This window comes from Callionymus lyra, chromosome 7, assembly GCF_982586985.1.
Source record: "Callionymus lyra chromosome 7, fCalLyr1.hap1.1, whole genome shotgun sequence".
NCBI classification, from domain to species: Eukaryota; Metazoa; Chordata; class Actinopteri; order Syngnathiformes; family Callionymidae; genus Callionymus; species Callionymus lyra.
The window spans coordinates 30,118,273-30,136,609 of NC_141824.1; the positions used below are offsets into that span (position 1 = coordinate 30,118,273).

At 36.9% G+C, this 18,337-nt stretch overlaps 1 protein-coding gene and 1 pseudogene across 1 annotated transcript; both read left to right on the plus strand.

Annotated features, from left to right (window-relative positions):
* The first annotated feature begins 223 nt into the window (after nt 1-223).
* LOC148076074 (zona pellucida-like domain-containing protein 1) lies at nt 224-7,441 on the plus strand. The gene is made up of 10 exons (XM_087795849.1): nt 224-329; nt 2,250-2,470; nt 2,551-2,732; nt 3,035-3,107; nt 5,507-5,604; nt 5,803-5,883; nt 6,040-6,211; nt 6,284-6,389; nt 7,087-7,116; nt 7,213-7,441. The coding sequence occupies exons 1-10, from the start codon at nt 224-226 to the stop codon at nt 7,383-7,385; spliced, it is 1,242 nt and encodes a 413-aa protein (XP_087651975.1). The 3' UTR covers nt 7,386-7,441.
* Nucleotides 7,442-11,692: 4,251 nt separating this feature from the next.
* Nucleotides 11,693-14,951, plus strand: LOC148076075 (zona pellucida-like domain-containing protein 1; annotated as a pseudogene).
* Nucleotides 14,952-18,337: the final 3,386 nt, after the last annotated feature.

Here is an 18,337-nt window from a genome sequence, read left to right on the forward strand (position 1 = left end):
AGATTCAGGCCAATATGAGTTAACAGGGGGAACAGGGGCAGCAGGATAAGAGGGATTACTGGACTTGGGGAACCAAACATTGAGAGAGGTCAGAGCGAGCGCAGCTTGTTTCTCTACATCAGGCTTTTTAAGTGCGTTTTTTCAGCGAGTAGCTGTGGAATGCGACCATTGCAATGTTGACCTTTTGAACATGTCAGTGGGCAATCAACTCTCAGGTGCCGAAATGATGCAGCCGGTCATTATCTTCCTCCTGATCACCAACGCCGCTACGGCCTTTGCACAGTTCAATGGATACAACTGCGACGCCAACTACCACAGCAGGTTTCCTGGTGAGAACCCTTCAGATGCCAACTATCTTCTGTTTAATCTGCTTCCAGCCTTTCTCAGGACAGAAGAATGACTCAATCTTTGAGTTAAGATCAGTCAAACAAATGATGCATGCCCTCTTTAAATCTTTAAATCCATGTTCTCTACATTATAGTCTTTTTTCCCCCGCAGTTTAGCATCTAGTCATTTTAAAACGTTTCCTCAACATTAAAACAAAAACTCATGTAAATTCTCTATCATGTACAAAATTCTTTTAGTGAGAATTGATTTTTGCTGGAGGCAAGGATTGAGAGAATTTTCAGCGAGGAATAGATGTTCCGGGACTTCACCATCTAAGGTTTCAAATCCAATAAAGGTCAAGGAGCTGTAGGAATTAATTATGACCAAACATTGCTGTTTGAAAACTGCTAGAAGAACTGAAGACTTTCAGAAGATTCAGGTTGTTTTCTTTCTGACATATAAAGTTTTTAAAAAGTGCCGTTAACCTGAGAGTCCAATACATTTCATCACATTTTATCCACCAAAAGTGCTTATATAAACAATATTTACTAATAAATAGACTTTGATTTAATTTTTCTATTAATAAAACCTCATTTAGAAAAAGCCATAGGTTCATAGCTCTTACATAGCAATGAACGAGGGAAAATGATGATGATGACCTCAGTCAGTGAAGAATCATAAGATACGGCACAAATAAAATACCATACCAAAAGAACATATGTGACCTAGATGCTATTAATGAGGGATATAACATTTTACGATAATCATTTTTCTTTTCTCCTATTTACTATTAACAAAATCCTGTAATCACCTGCAGCTTCAAAGGATTCCTGAACATTTATCACGTTGCTTCTATGCAATCCGATATTTAGAGAGAGAAAATGTGAGAAAATACATTGTGTTAATGTGCTTAACATGATTGCTTGGCACCCTCGCTAATAATCAATAAAACTACTGATAAAACAGCCGCACGGTTCATAACACAAAAAAGGTACAGCATTACCAGAGAATGAAGGGCCAATTGTAACTTTGGTAACTCTCCGGCTAAAATCACAATTGTGACTTGTACATTTTATTATATATTAAGATTTTATTGCAAATATGTCTCAAATTATTTAGGTAATTGTTTAATTTCAGAAACATTGTGACAAACAAAGTGAGTTACATCAAACACCCAATCCTATTCATACAAGTGGATTAGTGCGATCAAGGCTATTTGGACAATATTCTTTAGGGGAAGGTTTTAAAGCATGTCTTACAAAATATTTTATCATTTTAGATTCTGTATGCAATCCAATTAATTGGTTAAATTACATAGCAGCGAATATACATTTACAGTGTAGGAAAACACAAGTAAAGGTCTTGGGTTAAGATAAATTATGTAATCTCAAACATAACAGCTGGAGGTCTCATACAGGTTTTGATAAGAAGTTGTGCTATGCTGAGGTCAAGACAGCATTCAAGAGTGTCCAGAAAAGGAGACTCAAACGTGAGGCCATGGACCACTTGCAGTCTGTTTGATGGTTTTCTTTGGTCCTCCTTTTGAAGTTTAATGCAGCAAGGGACTCCTCATTACTCATCATTTATAAATTTTATTTTACACTTAACAAATTACCAAAAAATGTGATGCATAAAATTTGATAAATTGGTCCAATGCCTTATTGTGCACACAATATCTGGTAGATTTCCGTAAATCCACTGTAAAAGAAACACATTAATCACTGTCTTGAGTTTTCTGTCTTGAGTTTGTTTTCACTACCAGTGGCTCTGTGTTTTCACTTATTTCTGTTCACCGTTTGTTTATGTTCAATCATATTTGTATCTTATTTTTTCATCCTATGACTTGAGTGTTTGTTGACCACTGCATGAATCTGAGACCTGAGCGTGTTTGGAATCAAAAGCTTGTGATGTTTTTCTTAAAGGAGAACGGGACATAAGTGTGTACTGCGGAGTCCAAACCATCACCTTGAAGATCAACTTCTGCCCGGTGTTGTTCTCCGGTTACACGGATTCAGATTTGGCCCTGAACAGTCACCATACAGAGAGTCATTGTCGGGGCTTCATCAACAACAACACCTTTCCGACGGCCCTCTTGTTCAGCATCAGCCTGAACACCCTGGAAGCCTGCGGGAACAGTCTGGTGGTAAAGAATGCACAAAAACCTGAGCTGCTTCCACAAACAAGCCCTCGTCTTCTTATCTAAAGTCGTGTTTCTCTCTACAGGTCAGTACAGCCTTAGGGGCCAACGCCTATGGAAACATGTCTCTGGTACAAATTGGGAACGTCTCCGGCTACATCGACACCCCTGACCCTCCGACCGTCATCAGCTACCTGCCTGGTTTGCTGTATAAGTTTAGCTGCAGCTACCCGCTGGAGTACCTGGTCAATAACTCACAGCTTGCCTCGTAAGTATCAGCATCAGATGAATCTTTGAAAGCTTAAGAAAAGTCCTACCATTCATTCCTTTCCAGGGCTAAAATGTTGAGCCTAAAAAAAGGTATTTACTTTAAATTGTGATTCTCATCAGCGGTTTGTTCTCACCGTTGTTAGCGGCTCTGACTGACAGGCCGATGCAGGAGAATAAGCAGATTCTTTCTGGCTTATCAAACAAACCCAAATGAGTTTTATCTTCAGACGGACAAAGTGTGATTTTAATTAATCTTGTCTGTACCTCAGTAAATTCCATATTACCAATGTGTTCTCACAGCTCTTCAGCTGCCGTGTCTGTCAAGGACAGCAATGGTACTTTTGTCAGCACCCTCAGCATGATTCTCTACAACGTAAGTTTTTATTCGCTTCGTCTTCTTTCAACTTTCCAGGTCAGATCTATATGTTCTATTCCCTTGTCTCAAAATGGAAGGTTTTATCGTGAAAAACAGAGCATACACATCTTAGAACCCAATTATCCCACTTCCACTAAGAATTATTTACACATAATCAAACAAGCATGACATTTATTTTCAGAACAATCAAACAATTTATGACACGCGTCGCCTGCAAAACTCTTTCTATTACAGTTTTTTTTTTAATTGCTTGAGCCCGATTTCGAATAGAACGCCTGTTTGTTTTTTTCACAAAACACAAAACACTACACACAATTAGGACAACCATACACACAATTAGCACAACTACACGCATCCTTTGCAAAACTACTTTACACTAAAATTATATTTTGTTACCATATGAAAACGCACACGTTTCATACGACTTGCCTTTTTTTTCTATTGTTTAAGCACGATTTGGATACAGGGCACGGTTTTTCAAGACTACACACAATTAGCACAACCATATAAACAATTAGCAGAACACCTCAGATCATTTGCAAAATGAAACACTCTTGTAATAACTAAACACTAATTTATAAAAAATTATATTTTTTAACCATATGACTGCTGCACTTAGCCTAAAACACTTTTAGCAATTCTGCTCCTCAGTTTTTTGAGTTATGTAAGGGAAGTACACACAGAAAGTACAAATATAAACAACTAAAATACATCAAATACAACAAAAGACCAATGCTGTGAGGAAAATATAGATAATTTATGTAAACCAGACCCTGGTCTCGAAAAGCGCTATATAAATAAATATTACTTACTTACTTACTTACTTACTCAGACACACGTATATGGACACAAACATCTATGGTCACACATATATATGGATACACACAGACACACGTATATGGACACACACATATATGCATACACACACAGACATACATGTATATGGATACAGACACACAAGGACACACACGTATTTGTAGTGCTTGAACCTGATTGGTGTGTCTACAATGAAGCAATCATGTGTTGGTGCACCTGAGTGTTGTGTTTAACCAATTAGATCATGAGTGTGGTCATTTGAAAGTCAGTGCTTCGGAATTTGCAAGGACGTGACATCATGATATGCAACTGTGTCTAATGTATACAAGTGTGTTTAGTGTTTAGTGTTTGTGCTTATAGTTGTGGTAATCTGATCTGGAGTTTTGCAACTTGAGTTAAATGTTTTTATAATTGTGTACAGCTTTTGATTTTAGTGTTTGTGCAATCCAAAAAAAATGTAATTCTGTCTGAACCAGTTACAGACTGCTGCGCTTAACCTAGACCTAACCTAACCTGTAACACCTTTCGCAATCTACTCCTCATTTATTTTTCGGTAATGTAAGTGAAGTACACGGAGAAAATGCAAATATACAATACTAAAAATCCACCAAATACAACAAAAGACCAATGCTGATGAGTGATGAAAATATAATTTATTTTTCAATAAACTATTTTTTAAAACTGTAAGGTCTTGTTAAAAATGCACTATGAACACATGCATTAGACTTTACGATGCATTTATAAGGCTTTATTGAATACGTTGACGATCATGTACGGCAACCTATAACAAGCTTTATAAAGTGTGATAAGTGGCATCATAACTTGTATGACTTAATCTAGTTTCAAGACTCATAGAACAACTAAGACATATAATTAATTGTTAGAAATAATGCTGTTCCTTTTACAAAAATCTCTGTGGTATTTTTAACTATAGTTTTATTATTTAATATTAATGTCCTTTATTTTGCATCAAATTACAAAATAATAATAATAATAGTTTGACGAGATTCCTTATCTACTGGATAAAGCGTTGCAAAACTAATCAGGTCAATGGACCCCATCTAACTGCCAAAAGAACAATCATTTAAAACTGTGGGGAATCTCGGCTGCTTGATACATTGAAAGGGTTCAAGGGATTTCATCTATGTCTATAGTCTATATAATAGCCATGTAGCCATTTAACCAAGATGGCAGGTGTTATGTGTTGGTATGGTAAACTAATGGACTTAAGTTATTGTTATATTTAATAAATAATTCATAGTTTAACTGGTGTAATTTTATTTTAAAGAAATGCAAATGGGGTCAAAATATATATAGATTTATGATATTTAATGTAATAATAAACATTGTTTTTGATACTTTTTAAACATACTTTTGAGAGCTCATGAAAAGGACCAGACATTAGAATGTTCGAGGTACGTCTTCTTCTGTCAACCATATAACCACAGTTTCTTTATCAGGGTGTCCTTAGATACTTTAAATATGTTTATAATTTGTTAGACAACAGTAGATAAACATTTATAAATCAATCTTTCGTTTTTTTTTCTTCACTCATGAATGTATGTTTATGTTTGCTGCAGGATTCTACGTACATCCAGCCTCTCTCCATACCAATGGCTGGTTTGGCCCTAAAAACCCGAATATTTGCGGCAGTGAAGGCAACAAACTTGGACAAAAGGTATATTTTAAAGCAACTGCTACATCATATTTCTCACCGCTCTATCCATCCCAGATGATCTATGTGTTTCTTTTGCTTCAACATCATGTTATTATGTTGTAAGTGAAAGGCGCCAGTCCGCCTGGACAGACAGAATTATCTGCTGCGTGGTTGGATCTCTATCATTTGTGCACATCTCACACTTTTGTCCCTATCCAGGTGGAACATATTGATGGACTACTGTTACACGACCCCCTCAGGGAATCCTAATGATGAACTTCGCTATGATCTTTTCTCTGGGTAATCTGCTATTCTTATTTTAAACCCAAAGATTGATAAGACATAATAGAAAGCTTTTAGCCATTCAGACTTGTCCTCAGCTTCATCCAGCTCAGTGACACAAGCTCTGAATGCTTAAGGCTAGACATGAAATCAGTGTGAGTGTGTGTGACACAGATGCAACAAAGACCCACAGACGACAGTTTTCGAGAATGGAAAGAGTCAGATGGGACGTTTTTCCTTCGAGGTGTTCCGTTTCGTGAAGCACAGACACCAGAAGATGTCCACTGTGTTTCTGCACTGTGTAACCAAGCTTTGCAGAGCGGATGACTGCATCCTCCTCATGCCAGTGAGTGAGAAATGATTTCCGTGGCTCTTTGTGACCTCCATCAAGAGCCTCATCTCAATATTTGATTGGCAGATATGTGGGCGTCGGCGCAAACGAGAAGAGGAGCCAGACTTTGGGTCACCGCCGGCTGCTAGTGGCAATGCAGTCATCACTGCCGGACCGATCATCACTAGAAGCGGTATGAACCGACCTAAACTGCAGAATGATGGAATATTTTTGGTTGTTATTTTCATTACACTTTTTTTAACAGAACAACAACTTAAATCGAATCTACAGTTTAATAAATAAATAACTAACATTAGATGATGCTGTATTAGAGCTGAGCCTAAAGAAAAGTTGCTCATCTCACATGTGGTCATTAGCTTAGTTCTGGTCAAATAATTTTGCTCAAGCTGAGCAAGCAACAGCATTTTTGTTAGTATGTGTCCTGGAACCATAACTTATGTTATATTGACCTGAGTTGACCCAAGAACATCTCAGTGTTTCTCCAGAAGAGCTTGGTCAAAATCCGTACTTACTGGAAAATAAAATGTATTTATTTTAGATCTGTTACAAAAAAAACATACTAAATATAATTTAAGAGAAACACTATGTAACCTTTTTGAAAAAATATCCTATAAATGTAGTAAAACATGGATTTCATTGTAAAGAATAATAATAATAAACATGAATGGGGAACATAACATTTTAATATATATAATATTATTATTAAATATTTTCATTTTTTGAGGTAAAAAAATGTAAAAGTAAAAAAATGTGTTGCATGATATTAATTATTTTTTTAACGGCCGTACAAATGTATATTTGTACAAAAGTAAAAATACAACATTGTTTGTAAGCTTTCTGAAACATGGTTTGTTGGTTCTGTTTTTCAGAAGAAACTCCTGTTAACAACTCTCAACTTGGTATGTTCTGCTCTTCTAGATCAAACAACCTCACAAATAAATAACCTCTCTCAGGTTCACTCACACCTGTTTTAAATGTCTGCCTTTGTTCCTCAGAAACTGGTGCTCCCGCTCCACTCTTGAACCCATTGACCAGTACTCTGATCACAGGCGTGTGTGTCCTCGGTGGGTTCAGCACAGGATTCTTCGTGCTGCTGGTTCGGGTGCTAAAGAAGTCCCGCCTCCCTCCTGCTGAGACCTCAAGTGTTTGGAATCCTGGCTTTAAATAAAATCATCCAATTTTAGCTGATCTTTATGTATTTGTAAGTTGATACATATACACATCTTTGTGATGCTGTACAGTCTGACCATTTTTTAAAAACTTTTCTACGATTATCAATAAATATGTGTACTGTAAATTGTGTTGTTTTTATTACTTTGTTCCCTTACTGAGTGTCTTCTTTGCCAAATACTAGGAGTCTGCGGTCATGACTCCACCACCAGACTTTGCAACAAATAAATGTGTCATGTCCTCCTGTCCCTGGGAAATATTAGTTAAATTATTAATAACTAATGGAGAATTTTGTATTCCCGACACACCCACAAAAAAACAACAAAATTGAATAATTCCACAAAAGTAGAATAATATAACACAATTCTCAAACCACAATAGAATGAAAAGAGAACATACCGTTAAAAAAAAATGTGATTTAGAAAAAAAATAATTTCAATTTTCTGACATCTATATAGAAGGAGGGAAAAAACAATCTGTAAATACATTAACAATTGAAAATATTAAGTTGAAAAATGAAGATGAATATGACTTTGTGAGCCTTAATAGTTGATTGTGTTAGTCCTTGATGTAAGAATGTTGTCTGGAGTTAGCAAACAGACTAGGAAAGCAAAAAGCTGTCAGATCAAGAAAGGAGAGTAAGTAATATTATTTGTGAGAAAGCAAGGAGCTAAAAAAAATCTGCAAAGATGTAAAGCTGACGAAAAAAAAAAAAAAATCAACAGCTAGAATTCGAAGCGCTTCAGACAAGTTTTATGATGATAAGAAAGTAAAAGTTGCTCACTGCAAGGCATTCAGCTCCCAAAAGTCTTCCCAAAGCATCCCTGCTTGTCTGAGGGTTATTTTTTTAAATAACTTTTCTCAGGAGAACCCTGGAATGAACATCCTCCATATAGTTTTACCATCCATCATGCTTTAACAAGATTATAAAAATATTTACTTTACTTAATATTCTTTACATGAAAGAAATATTCAGTAGCACCCATCGATGATAATTGATGACTTTAAAGAAGGGCACATCACAATGAAACAAGGATCTTCTTTGTCTTATTCTAAATGTTTCATTCATTCCATACATTTATTTTTGCTTTATAATAATAAACATGTAATGTAAATTAATTGCCAATATTTGGCAATAATACAGCTACAATAATTATAATTAATAATAATATGACATTTTGCTACATATTTTAAGGATATATCATTTTATCTGTTCACAATTTAATCTATTGCTTAGAAACTTGGGCTGAAAAGAATCCATATATGATCAGATGTTTACATGCCTCCTCATTCCTGCAGGTAACTTTATAGCAAAAATGTTTTGAACACATATCTGACAAAGATTTGAAAACCTTCTTGATCATCAGGACTTCTACTAGAACAGCTCCACTCGTGCTTCCATCAAAATAGTTTGAAATGTCAAGGACTTGTGTTCAAGCAATCCCCAGGAAAATGATCAAAAATACCAGGCCCAGTCAGAGTTAAGCTGTCGATTTGGGCCGTATTGATTTTCTTTGCTGATGACCTATATAAACGTGTCCTGCATCCATTACTCAGAATGAAATGAGGTGACGAATCCTAGCACTTGACTGATTACTCTGGCTTTTACCAAAGCTTATTTTCTCAATATTTTTTTTAATCAGGCCTTGTTTTTGTGGCTGAACCACTGAGCTGTTCACGAAAAGAACTAGATTCTATCCACATTAGCCCTGGGACTCACACAATGAAACAATTAGTGGCCCAAACACAATCAGAACAAATCAATGCACAGAGTGATGATATAAGCAACGTAAAACATTCACAACACTGTGTAAATCTTGCTTTCCATCTTCCCTTGCCATTCATTTGCTAAATGTTACTTAAAAAAGCATCAGAAATTATTAACAAAAATATTTCCCAGAAATGATACACTTATGGGTCAAGGTAAACCTCCCTGGCTTCCAGAAATACATATGCAGTGGTGGAGGTAGTTGACCTTGACCCAGAGACCACACAAGGGATACCACAAATGCATTTGTTTTCAGGCCTTCTGGTAGCCTTGACCCAGAGGTAGCACAAGGGTTAAACAAATAAATGGTGTGTATATATTGTCTAGAATATTATTCAACTTTATGTCAATAAAGTAAATAAAATATTAAAGTAATACTTTTACCATATTTGTTATGGGGATTCATTCTAAAAATCAAATCAAGAAGGTTTTCAGGAGGTTATAAAGGGTTGCATCATATGAGGATGTTATCATGCTAGCAAATGGAGGAAGATTGGTTCATTGGTTTATAAAACCCTCATTCAAGTAATGAAAAGGACATAAATGTAGCATTTTCAAACAGGTTTTTGAAGAAACATATTCCCTTTGCATTCCACATCTTAAACACTCCATAGAGCATAGATGGAGGAAAGTTGTGCTTTTCAAAATAGGAGCTAAGATTTGGAAAATAATTTATCTTAAATAACTGAACTTTATTCACATTTTAAGCATTGTGTTAAACAAAAACATAAGATGATACCTCCAACACAGACAATTTTCACTAACAGCAGCTACTGGTGAATTATAGAGCAGTTTATAACATTATGTACTGTATATTTTGGGACAATCCCAAATCTATTCAGCGTATAAATAGGGTAATCCCACTTCACCCTCTAAAAAAGGCCTTCTCTGCATTTAAACTCTCTTTCAAGTGAAATATTTTCGTAAGAAAATGTGCCCGTCCAGAATGACGTGGAGTCACGTCTGTCCTCAGCCTAGTTCCTCAGTGCGATTTGCCCTACTGACAATTTTCATCCATGTTCAAAATTATTTCAACCGTTTAGTGACTGAGCACGTGTGCGAGATCCAGGGGTCTCTAACTTATATGATACCGATTCATCTGCTTTTCATCATTTTTCGGTTATGGATGCGATAACCTTCTCAATTCTGTCCATGAAGTGACTTTATATATATCTGAATGAGATCTCTCTCATAATAAGCCTGGATAAATGTATTTTGAAGGGCCAACAGTTTTCCGGTCGTTACCTCGACCATCTATTAGGGAGTTTCTTCTCTTGACCTCCTCAATGGTGCTGACTGGGTCACGCACCACAGGACAGGGCCCTACTAGGTCCATGCGTGGTGGTTCATCATCATGAAAAATGTATAGTGATATGACAAAAAACTTGATCGACTGAAAAGTGGAATTCTACAGCTCCAGGTGACATAAAATTTACTTTGAAATACTTGATCTTCTTTTATATAAAGGGAAACTAATGTGAAAACACAACTCTGCTGTCTTGGTCACATGTTTCAAATGTTGATACTTTCTCTCCAAGATGCAGTAAGTCCCTCATTATGACAATGTTTTGAAGTTATTACTTTATATAGTTTTCCCCCGTCTGAAAATCTTCGGAATAGAGGTTACCAGAGCACCTGAGCACATTTCTAAAGTAATTATTTCAATGAAAATAGAGTTTTGTACAAACAGATGTGTCTGTTTGTACAAAATGTACAAAAGAGGTCCAATATCCATTTAAGAGACACTTTAATCAACACAATAGTTATTTTAAGTGTGTTTCTACCTACAACAATATCTTAAACATGAACAGTGTGGCGGGCAAACGAGAGGTGGCCACCACGGGGACCCAGTGCTTTTTAATGAACTTGATACTGGGTTTAAAGCTTTTTTTGTGAAGCAAATACATGCTTCACCTGCTTCACCTGATCTTGCTGGAATGGAAAGGGTATTTTGTTTGATATTTGGGAATACAGTGAGAAATATAGGTAAGTGTAGGGGTTAACAGGGGTAGGGATACATCAGGTAAAAAATATTGTGCGTGATAAAAGACGAAGATTTCCTTAAACATCTCAGAAAACAACTTCTTTCTTCTCCTCTGTGTGTTGAGGCGCCAGATGACACCATAGCCTATGTCTTCACATTGTTAAGAATCTCATCAGCAGGTGACCAAAACCCACTCACACGAACAGATTCAAAAACATTGTTCACACATGCTACTTTAAAGGAGACTGTGTTGGGTTTCATATTGCCTCCAGGTGAGGACCACTGTATCTCAGCCACAAAAAGAGAATTGTTCATGTGAACTGAAGCCCCACCAAAGTAAGATCGTTCAACAGGCTTGTTCACCATATAAAAGCCGACACTGTGCTGCTACCTTTAAACATATGGAGAGATTAAGGTGAGACCCAGGCAGGGTTGACTCCTGAGCATTGATTGGAATTAAATCAAACATAGAGCCTTTTGGATTAACCTGACTTGCATTGGACTTGACCTCTTCTTGTCCCTGCAGTTTTTCCACTGAGGGAAGAGAGGTGATATGGCTGGGGTCAGCTTCCTTATCCTGAACTCCTTGTGGATTGCGGGCCGAGAGGCCCTCACTCCGTCTGACTGTGGATCTTACGCCAGAAGACCAGGTAGGCTCCTTGTCTTGTTTGAATTCTTCAGTCCTCCCTGAGCATCTCCACCCCTGACTCATGGAACTATCAAACCAATGTTTTCGTGAGGAACCGATGTACGAGTTGATCAGATGACATGGTCAAATGAGAAATCGTGATGATGGCAATGATATGATTAAAACAACAAGGGAAAGAAACTGACACCTTAGGCATGTTATAAGTTTCAAATTATCTTAAATAAATCAATTAGTGTTAACTTTAGAACTTGTTTATAATTAAATTTAAATTTTAAATTTTTTATCACTATCTAAAATCTTTGGCAAAATATAAAAGTTTTAATTAAATATCTCGAAATGTTTTAAATGATTCATCGCTGTACAGATGAATTTAGCGTTCCTCTTCCTTCTGTTCCTCAGAATACTCTGACATTGCTGTGGTTTGTGGTACGTCCACCATCGACTTGGCTGTCCAGATCTGTCCGGTCATCTACACCGGCTACAACAAGAGTTTGCTGATTCTCAACCGCATATATGGCAACGCAATATTGCCTCTGTGGCCCCCCCTGTAGTGAGATTCAGTTTCCCCATCAGGGAAGGAAACGCCTGTGGGAGCAACTTCATGGTTAGGGTCATGCATTGGCAGTGTCGGAAAATAACTGGGAATCTAGTTGAACTTTAATGTCACAATATTCCAAAAACATGTGATATTTGTATATTTTTAATAAAGATTTCTGATCATAATGTTATAGTAGCTTAATAAAAGATAGAAAAAATGTTATATACATTTAACTAAAGAGTCATGGTGAATACACTCTAAGGAGACGTGGAGAACTATTATCAAAAGTTTACAGTTAACTGAGATTTCGTCTCTCTGGCTCACATGAAAATCGCTTCTGAATAATTTCTCAGACGACCAGTAGTCCAGGAACTGGCATTTTCTCCGACCTCTCCAACATCCGTTTGGTCAACATCAGTGGAATGATTCACTCTTCAGACCCAACAACAGGAGCCATCACCTACAATGCAGAGCTGAAGTATTACTACTCCTGTGCGTACCCGCTGGAGTACCTCAGGTGGACGTGTGAGTACCAGATTGAAGCAGAGATTATGAAAGCAGAAGATATGTGATCTCTTCTCTTCTCTTCTCTTCTAGGTCGTCCTCGTCCATCGCTTTGAAGGACAACAATGGAAGTTTCATCAGCACCCTCAGCATGACCTTGTTCTCGGTACCACGGCCTTTCCCACTCTTTGTAACTTTAGAACATTAATCTGTGGCTACAATTGAATTGTTAATTCTTATTGCAGGATATAAATTACACCAGACCTCTCATCATTCCACCGCTGGGCATAGAACTGAGAAAAATCATCTATGAGCAGGTGGTGGCGTCCAACTTGACCTCTCAGTAAGACCCTTTGTGATTATCAAAGTTCACCAAAGGTCATCATAGACTACAGTTAAATGATTTTATTGTTAACATAAGGCCTAATTCGAGGATGGATGAATAGATTGTTAAACTTGAGGATTCCATCTGTGACCTTGTGTCTCTGACTCATTGCTGGGGATGTTCTTCTATCTCTTCAGGTACTTTGTCCTCCTGGACCGATGCTACACCTCAGTGTCTCCACAACCCTTTAACTCCACAACATTCAACTTGTTGTTCTCGTAACAAGCCTTTCGTTTCCTCGAGCAAGAGAACGAGACGGTGTCCACCTACTACCTGCACTGCATCACCCGACTGTTTGAGCGCAGCACCTGTGACACCTTCAAGGTAGGAAGAAGACGTCGACATTGACACCTTCGACAAAACATCGGATCAGAAATCTTTTAAAACCCATTGCTCGAAAATAAAATAACTAAATCAACACATTAAATCAACGCCCACTCTTGTGGCCACTTGCAAAAATGAAATGTTGACTATTGGATTTTACACTTGCTTCTTTATTGTGGTTCTCTCAGGTTCACAGCAATGCAACAGGAAGAAGAGGAGCATCTGTTCCATTTTTGAGTTATAGACAAAAAGTATGTTCATTCTAACGTAGAGACTGAAGTTAAATGGTCTTCATCTACATCTTCGTCCGAAATTCCACAATTAAAAAGATCCAAATATCTTCATAAAGGCTGTGTGTGATGTCTATCTTGTATTGAACCCTAAACATTAGGAATAGTTCAGAAAAAAAATCAATATTTCTATTTTTAACTGTTCTGTTGCTCTAGCCGCTATATGAAAATGGGAATAATAGTTTTCCTATAACTCTAAAAAGGAACTGATTACTTTGAAAATAATCCCAACACTTAGTCAACATGAGGTTGAGTTGAAAATGAGTGAGGTCTGAATTTTAGGTATACTTTTCGCCTATAGTATTTTTGGCAATAAAAATAATGGATATCAAGTACAGAACACCTCCACCGCTAGGAGGTCAAAGAACATTATTTTTTTAATTAATTTTAGGATGCCTCTGACAAAATTCATTATACAAATGTTGCTGGACTTCCTTTTGAATTCTTAAATACCAGTAGTTGTTGATCTTTCAATGTATATTGTGCACATTGACCCCCAATGCAACTCCAAGGGCAACAATCAGTTTTTTTTACACACTATTAGAATGACTTAATATATCAAACTATTGATGATAATATTATTCCTCTAATAAACAAATTATATTTTGATTATTTAATCCTTGTTTTATCTCAACGTCAAGGTGTTTGACGTGAATAACCTCGCTGGCATCCAGGATTACACACCAAGATACAGCTATTGTGTGCATTTGCAATTTAATGACCAAACTTGGGGTCAGTGTGAAACATGATAGAATTAGAGCACCCCTGACTCAATGTAAAGTTTGTATTTTATCAGCAAACACAAGGGATTTTCTTTTATATCAACTTTATTTCTTTCTCATTCAGCCTTTGAGCCTACAGACGAAGGTAAGTGTGTTTTTTCTTGACTGACTCATTCAAGTCGGAACTAATTAGATTCCTGCAGAATGAAAAGCGTGTCTTATCAGCGAGCTACAGCGACTCTCGAGCTCATTGCTGTCCTCTGGAATAATGCCTCTCATCTGGTGTCACTCTCACTTGTGCACAGCGCTGTCTGGTGGCCGGTCCGACGGCAGTGGGGCGTCTGGGGGTCTGAGGGTCGCCATGGCCCTCCTCACTGTGATGGGTGTGACAGCTGTTTGATGGCTGCATCCTTTTATCACAAGCTGAAGCGACTGAGCTAGCAGAGGTGGAGGAGGTACATTACGCTGTCAAAGATCACAAGTATCGATCGAAGCACTTGAAATGCATTTCCAATCCATCACAGACTGTTGCAAGATATGGAAGGTGAAGTTTAAATAAATCTGATATTATGCTTGGCCAGAGGAAGCACAGAATTATAGATCTCATCGTTGAGGCTGATGGTTTCTTGTCTGAGAAATGCAAGAAATGTAAAGATTACTTGCGTTCAGGTGATTGAGTGATTTTCAATTATATTTCCTTTTGACAGTCAACATTAATTTATGTATTTTTAAATGTTTAATTTAATTGAGTTAAACCAGTATATGATCAGTTGTTGTTCAGAGTATATATATTATTTAATGCAATTATGAAATATCAGCTATACTGAAATTCATCTAACGTTGGTTAGAAAAGCAAATAAAGGAGACATGTTTATTGTTATAAATAAAAAAATCTCCAAAGATGGTCATGAAAGAGAACACATGACATCATGAGATGAAAGTAAACAAAACACTTTTAAAATACATATTTAAATATTCTCTTTCCCCCTTAATACATTTATAATAAAACAATACATTTTAAAATGGTCAAATTTCCCTTTTCCTGGTGGAATGAAAGTTTGTATCAAATAAAACATCTAAAGTAGCTTAAAAAACGTTTTTATGAATTTGGGAAAGTGGCAGAGGTAGTAAATCATCAGGCTGCTGATCTTGCATGTTGTAAAACCTATTTATTTGGGTCATATTTAAGACCAAGAAATATTTTGTGGCTTATTTGTAATAAAAAAGTCAACGTCACCTTCACTATTAAAGTTTGCAGGATATAAAAGTGTTTGTCTTCCAGTAAGCAGTAGCAGACACTCCAGCCGCATCCCAACTACAATCTCATCACTAACTTTATTCAAACATATTTCCAGGCAGGATTTATTTATTTTTTTCTGTCTGATTCATTCATCAAACTGAGTACTAGTGGCACACACTTCTTCTCTGTTTCATGCAAATATCCCTGTTTGTTATGTTTGGCGATAGGCCTAAAGCACAGAAGAATACAAAAAAAAATCTTCCTCTGAATGTAACGAGTTTGCCGTGGGAATTTAAACGTGCTGGTATCGTTCTTGTGCTGGGGTTTTATCACTTACCACTAGAGAGCGTTAAATCCCCATTTCTTTCACTGCACTGATTTGAAGGTGAGTTAATAGTTTATTAAAAAATAAAGACTGATTCGACATATTTAACGACATATATCTTCCTCTTGAGAAGTTGGGCAGTCAAAAGTGACACTAACATATTCACTTACCATTAAAAAAAGGAATGAGTTGTTTTGAATTATTGGCCAATTATACGTTTGTGCATCGTTGAGTAGGCCATGAAATATTGTCTTAGCTGCTGACCCAGTTTTAGACATGATAAATGATCAGAGCTGAAAGGTATACTTTGATTGGAAAAGTACTAACCCAAGACTTGAACCCCCTTTTACAATTTCCATCCCATGTAATTCAACTAACAGGGCAACAATCAGCTGTAAAGAGGCGAACATTAACCTTTGGATCAAGCTTGCCCTCTGAAATGTTAACAGCCAAGAGGGAACCACAGAGACCTTCGTAAAAGTGCTTATGGCTCTTGTGGTGGAACATTTCATTTCATCTTAAAATCATGTTCTGTCTAAAAGCCTGTGTGGTTAATCAAACTCTGCTCCAGATTTATTTTTGGCTCTGTTATCATCACTCCTAGTGTAGTTTAGCGAACAGCAAAGTGGTGAAATATTGATGAGGCAGCTCTAACACTAGGGAGGACACCTGGACAACTATGGGGCTTGATACTGTGAATTACAAATGCTTATACAAAAAATAAAAAATAAAAATGGCTAGTCTGAGGTTGAACTGGTAATACATCCTGTTCGTTCCATTAACCTTAGATGTCGCTGAACCCCAGATGCAGCAGGTTATATTAAATGTCATGTTCAAGTTGTTTCACAAAGATCATGAGAAGAGTTTCAGAAAACATTTGTTTGAGACACTGTAAGTACCTGCTACTCTTATTGTATCTCCACCCAAGAAACGATCACTGGGGTCAATACGTTGTTGATTAAAGGAATAGGATGTACAAACAAACACCAAACACAAATACAAATCATTTAAATGGTAAAATCGACTGACTAAGTCAATCACTTGTTAATAAAATACATAGCAGTCTGTCATTAGCGTTTCCCTTCAGAGGTTGCCACAGTAAGTCAACCTCATGCACATGTCTTGATTGATCTTCTCTGTGTACTCTACCACATCCATGAACCTCATTAGCTCATTAGCTGTCTTCCTCCACTCCTTCTCCTGCTCTCTCCACTTCTATCATTCATGTTTAACACTGTCTCTGCTCTACAGTTTATCTTGAGTCACTGACACACCGACTGCCGACACAGTCTTCTCCATCCTGCCTGCACTCTTATTCACCATCCTTGAAGACTTCCAGTAGAACTTAGATTTACAATTTAAGATCCTCCTTTTAACCTGCAAAGCTTTATACACCAGCCTTTTAGGATGCCACAGTCCTCAAAGTTAGATCTTATAGTTATACCTGAAATGTAGATGTTGGGCCAGGACGTTCAGTTATCAAGCTTCTCTAATGAGAAAAGATGGGGGATTCACACTCGTTCTGCTCATGACTCCTGCATGATAAAGGGAAGCCTTTCGTCACCACTGCCAACAAACTCCTGCATTTCAAATGCATTGGATTGAAATGTAAATAAGAGGCGTCGCTTTTATGGAGATGGACAAATTTGATGACATAATATCAAGCAAGGACCAATGTGAATAGTGATATCATACAGCAGATATCTCATTCAGAAGTTCAAATTAAAAAGTATCAATATTTTAACACAAAAATGAGAACTTCTTTACCGAAAAACAGGGAGAAAAATGTCACCTTTATTATTCAGAAACTAGAACTGAAACTTTGTGGTGTTTTAATTTGACTCACCAGCTCAAAAAGATTGTTTCTAATTTTGGTAGTAAAATACAATTTAAAAGAACGGCAGAAACACACTGGCCTGCTTTGAATGGAATTACAAATGTTTTGGTTTATTTTTCTTCTTGTACTCCCACATTGTCTTCACCTACTTTTATTTACCTCAATTGATGATGAACCATTGTCGGTTTTAGATAAATGTCCCATTTTGACTGCCTACGATTGAGGGTATATCCATACATACAACAGTGGAAAGGTCACCCAGTCACCTCAGTACATCAGAAACTCTTTGAATGTTATGGCTCAGACTAGTTCCTCTATTTACATGTAATATTGGCTTTAAGAAAAATCTATAAGTTATTTTGTCTGGTGTGGTTTGAACCTTAT

Excerpts from the sequence above, each read along its gene's own strand:
- LOC148076074 (XM_087795849.1), top strand. The coding sequence starts at position 224 with ATGATGCAGCCGGTCATTATCTTCCTCCTGATCACCAACGCCGCTACG. Across the intron at positions 2,471-2,550 it reads CCTGCGGGAACAGTCTGGTG|GTCAGTACAGCCTTAGGGGC; the intron begins GTAAAGAATGCA and ends TTCTCTCTACAG. Across the intron at positions 6,212-6,283 it reads ACTGCATCCTCCTCATGCCA|ATATGTGGGCGTCGGCGCAA; the intron begins GTGAGTGAGAAA and ends TTTGATTGGCAG.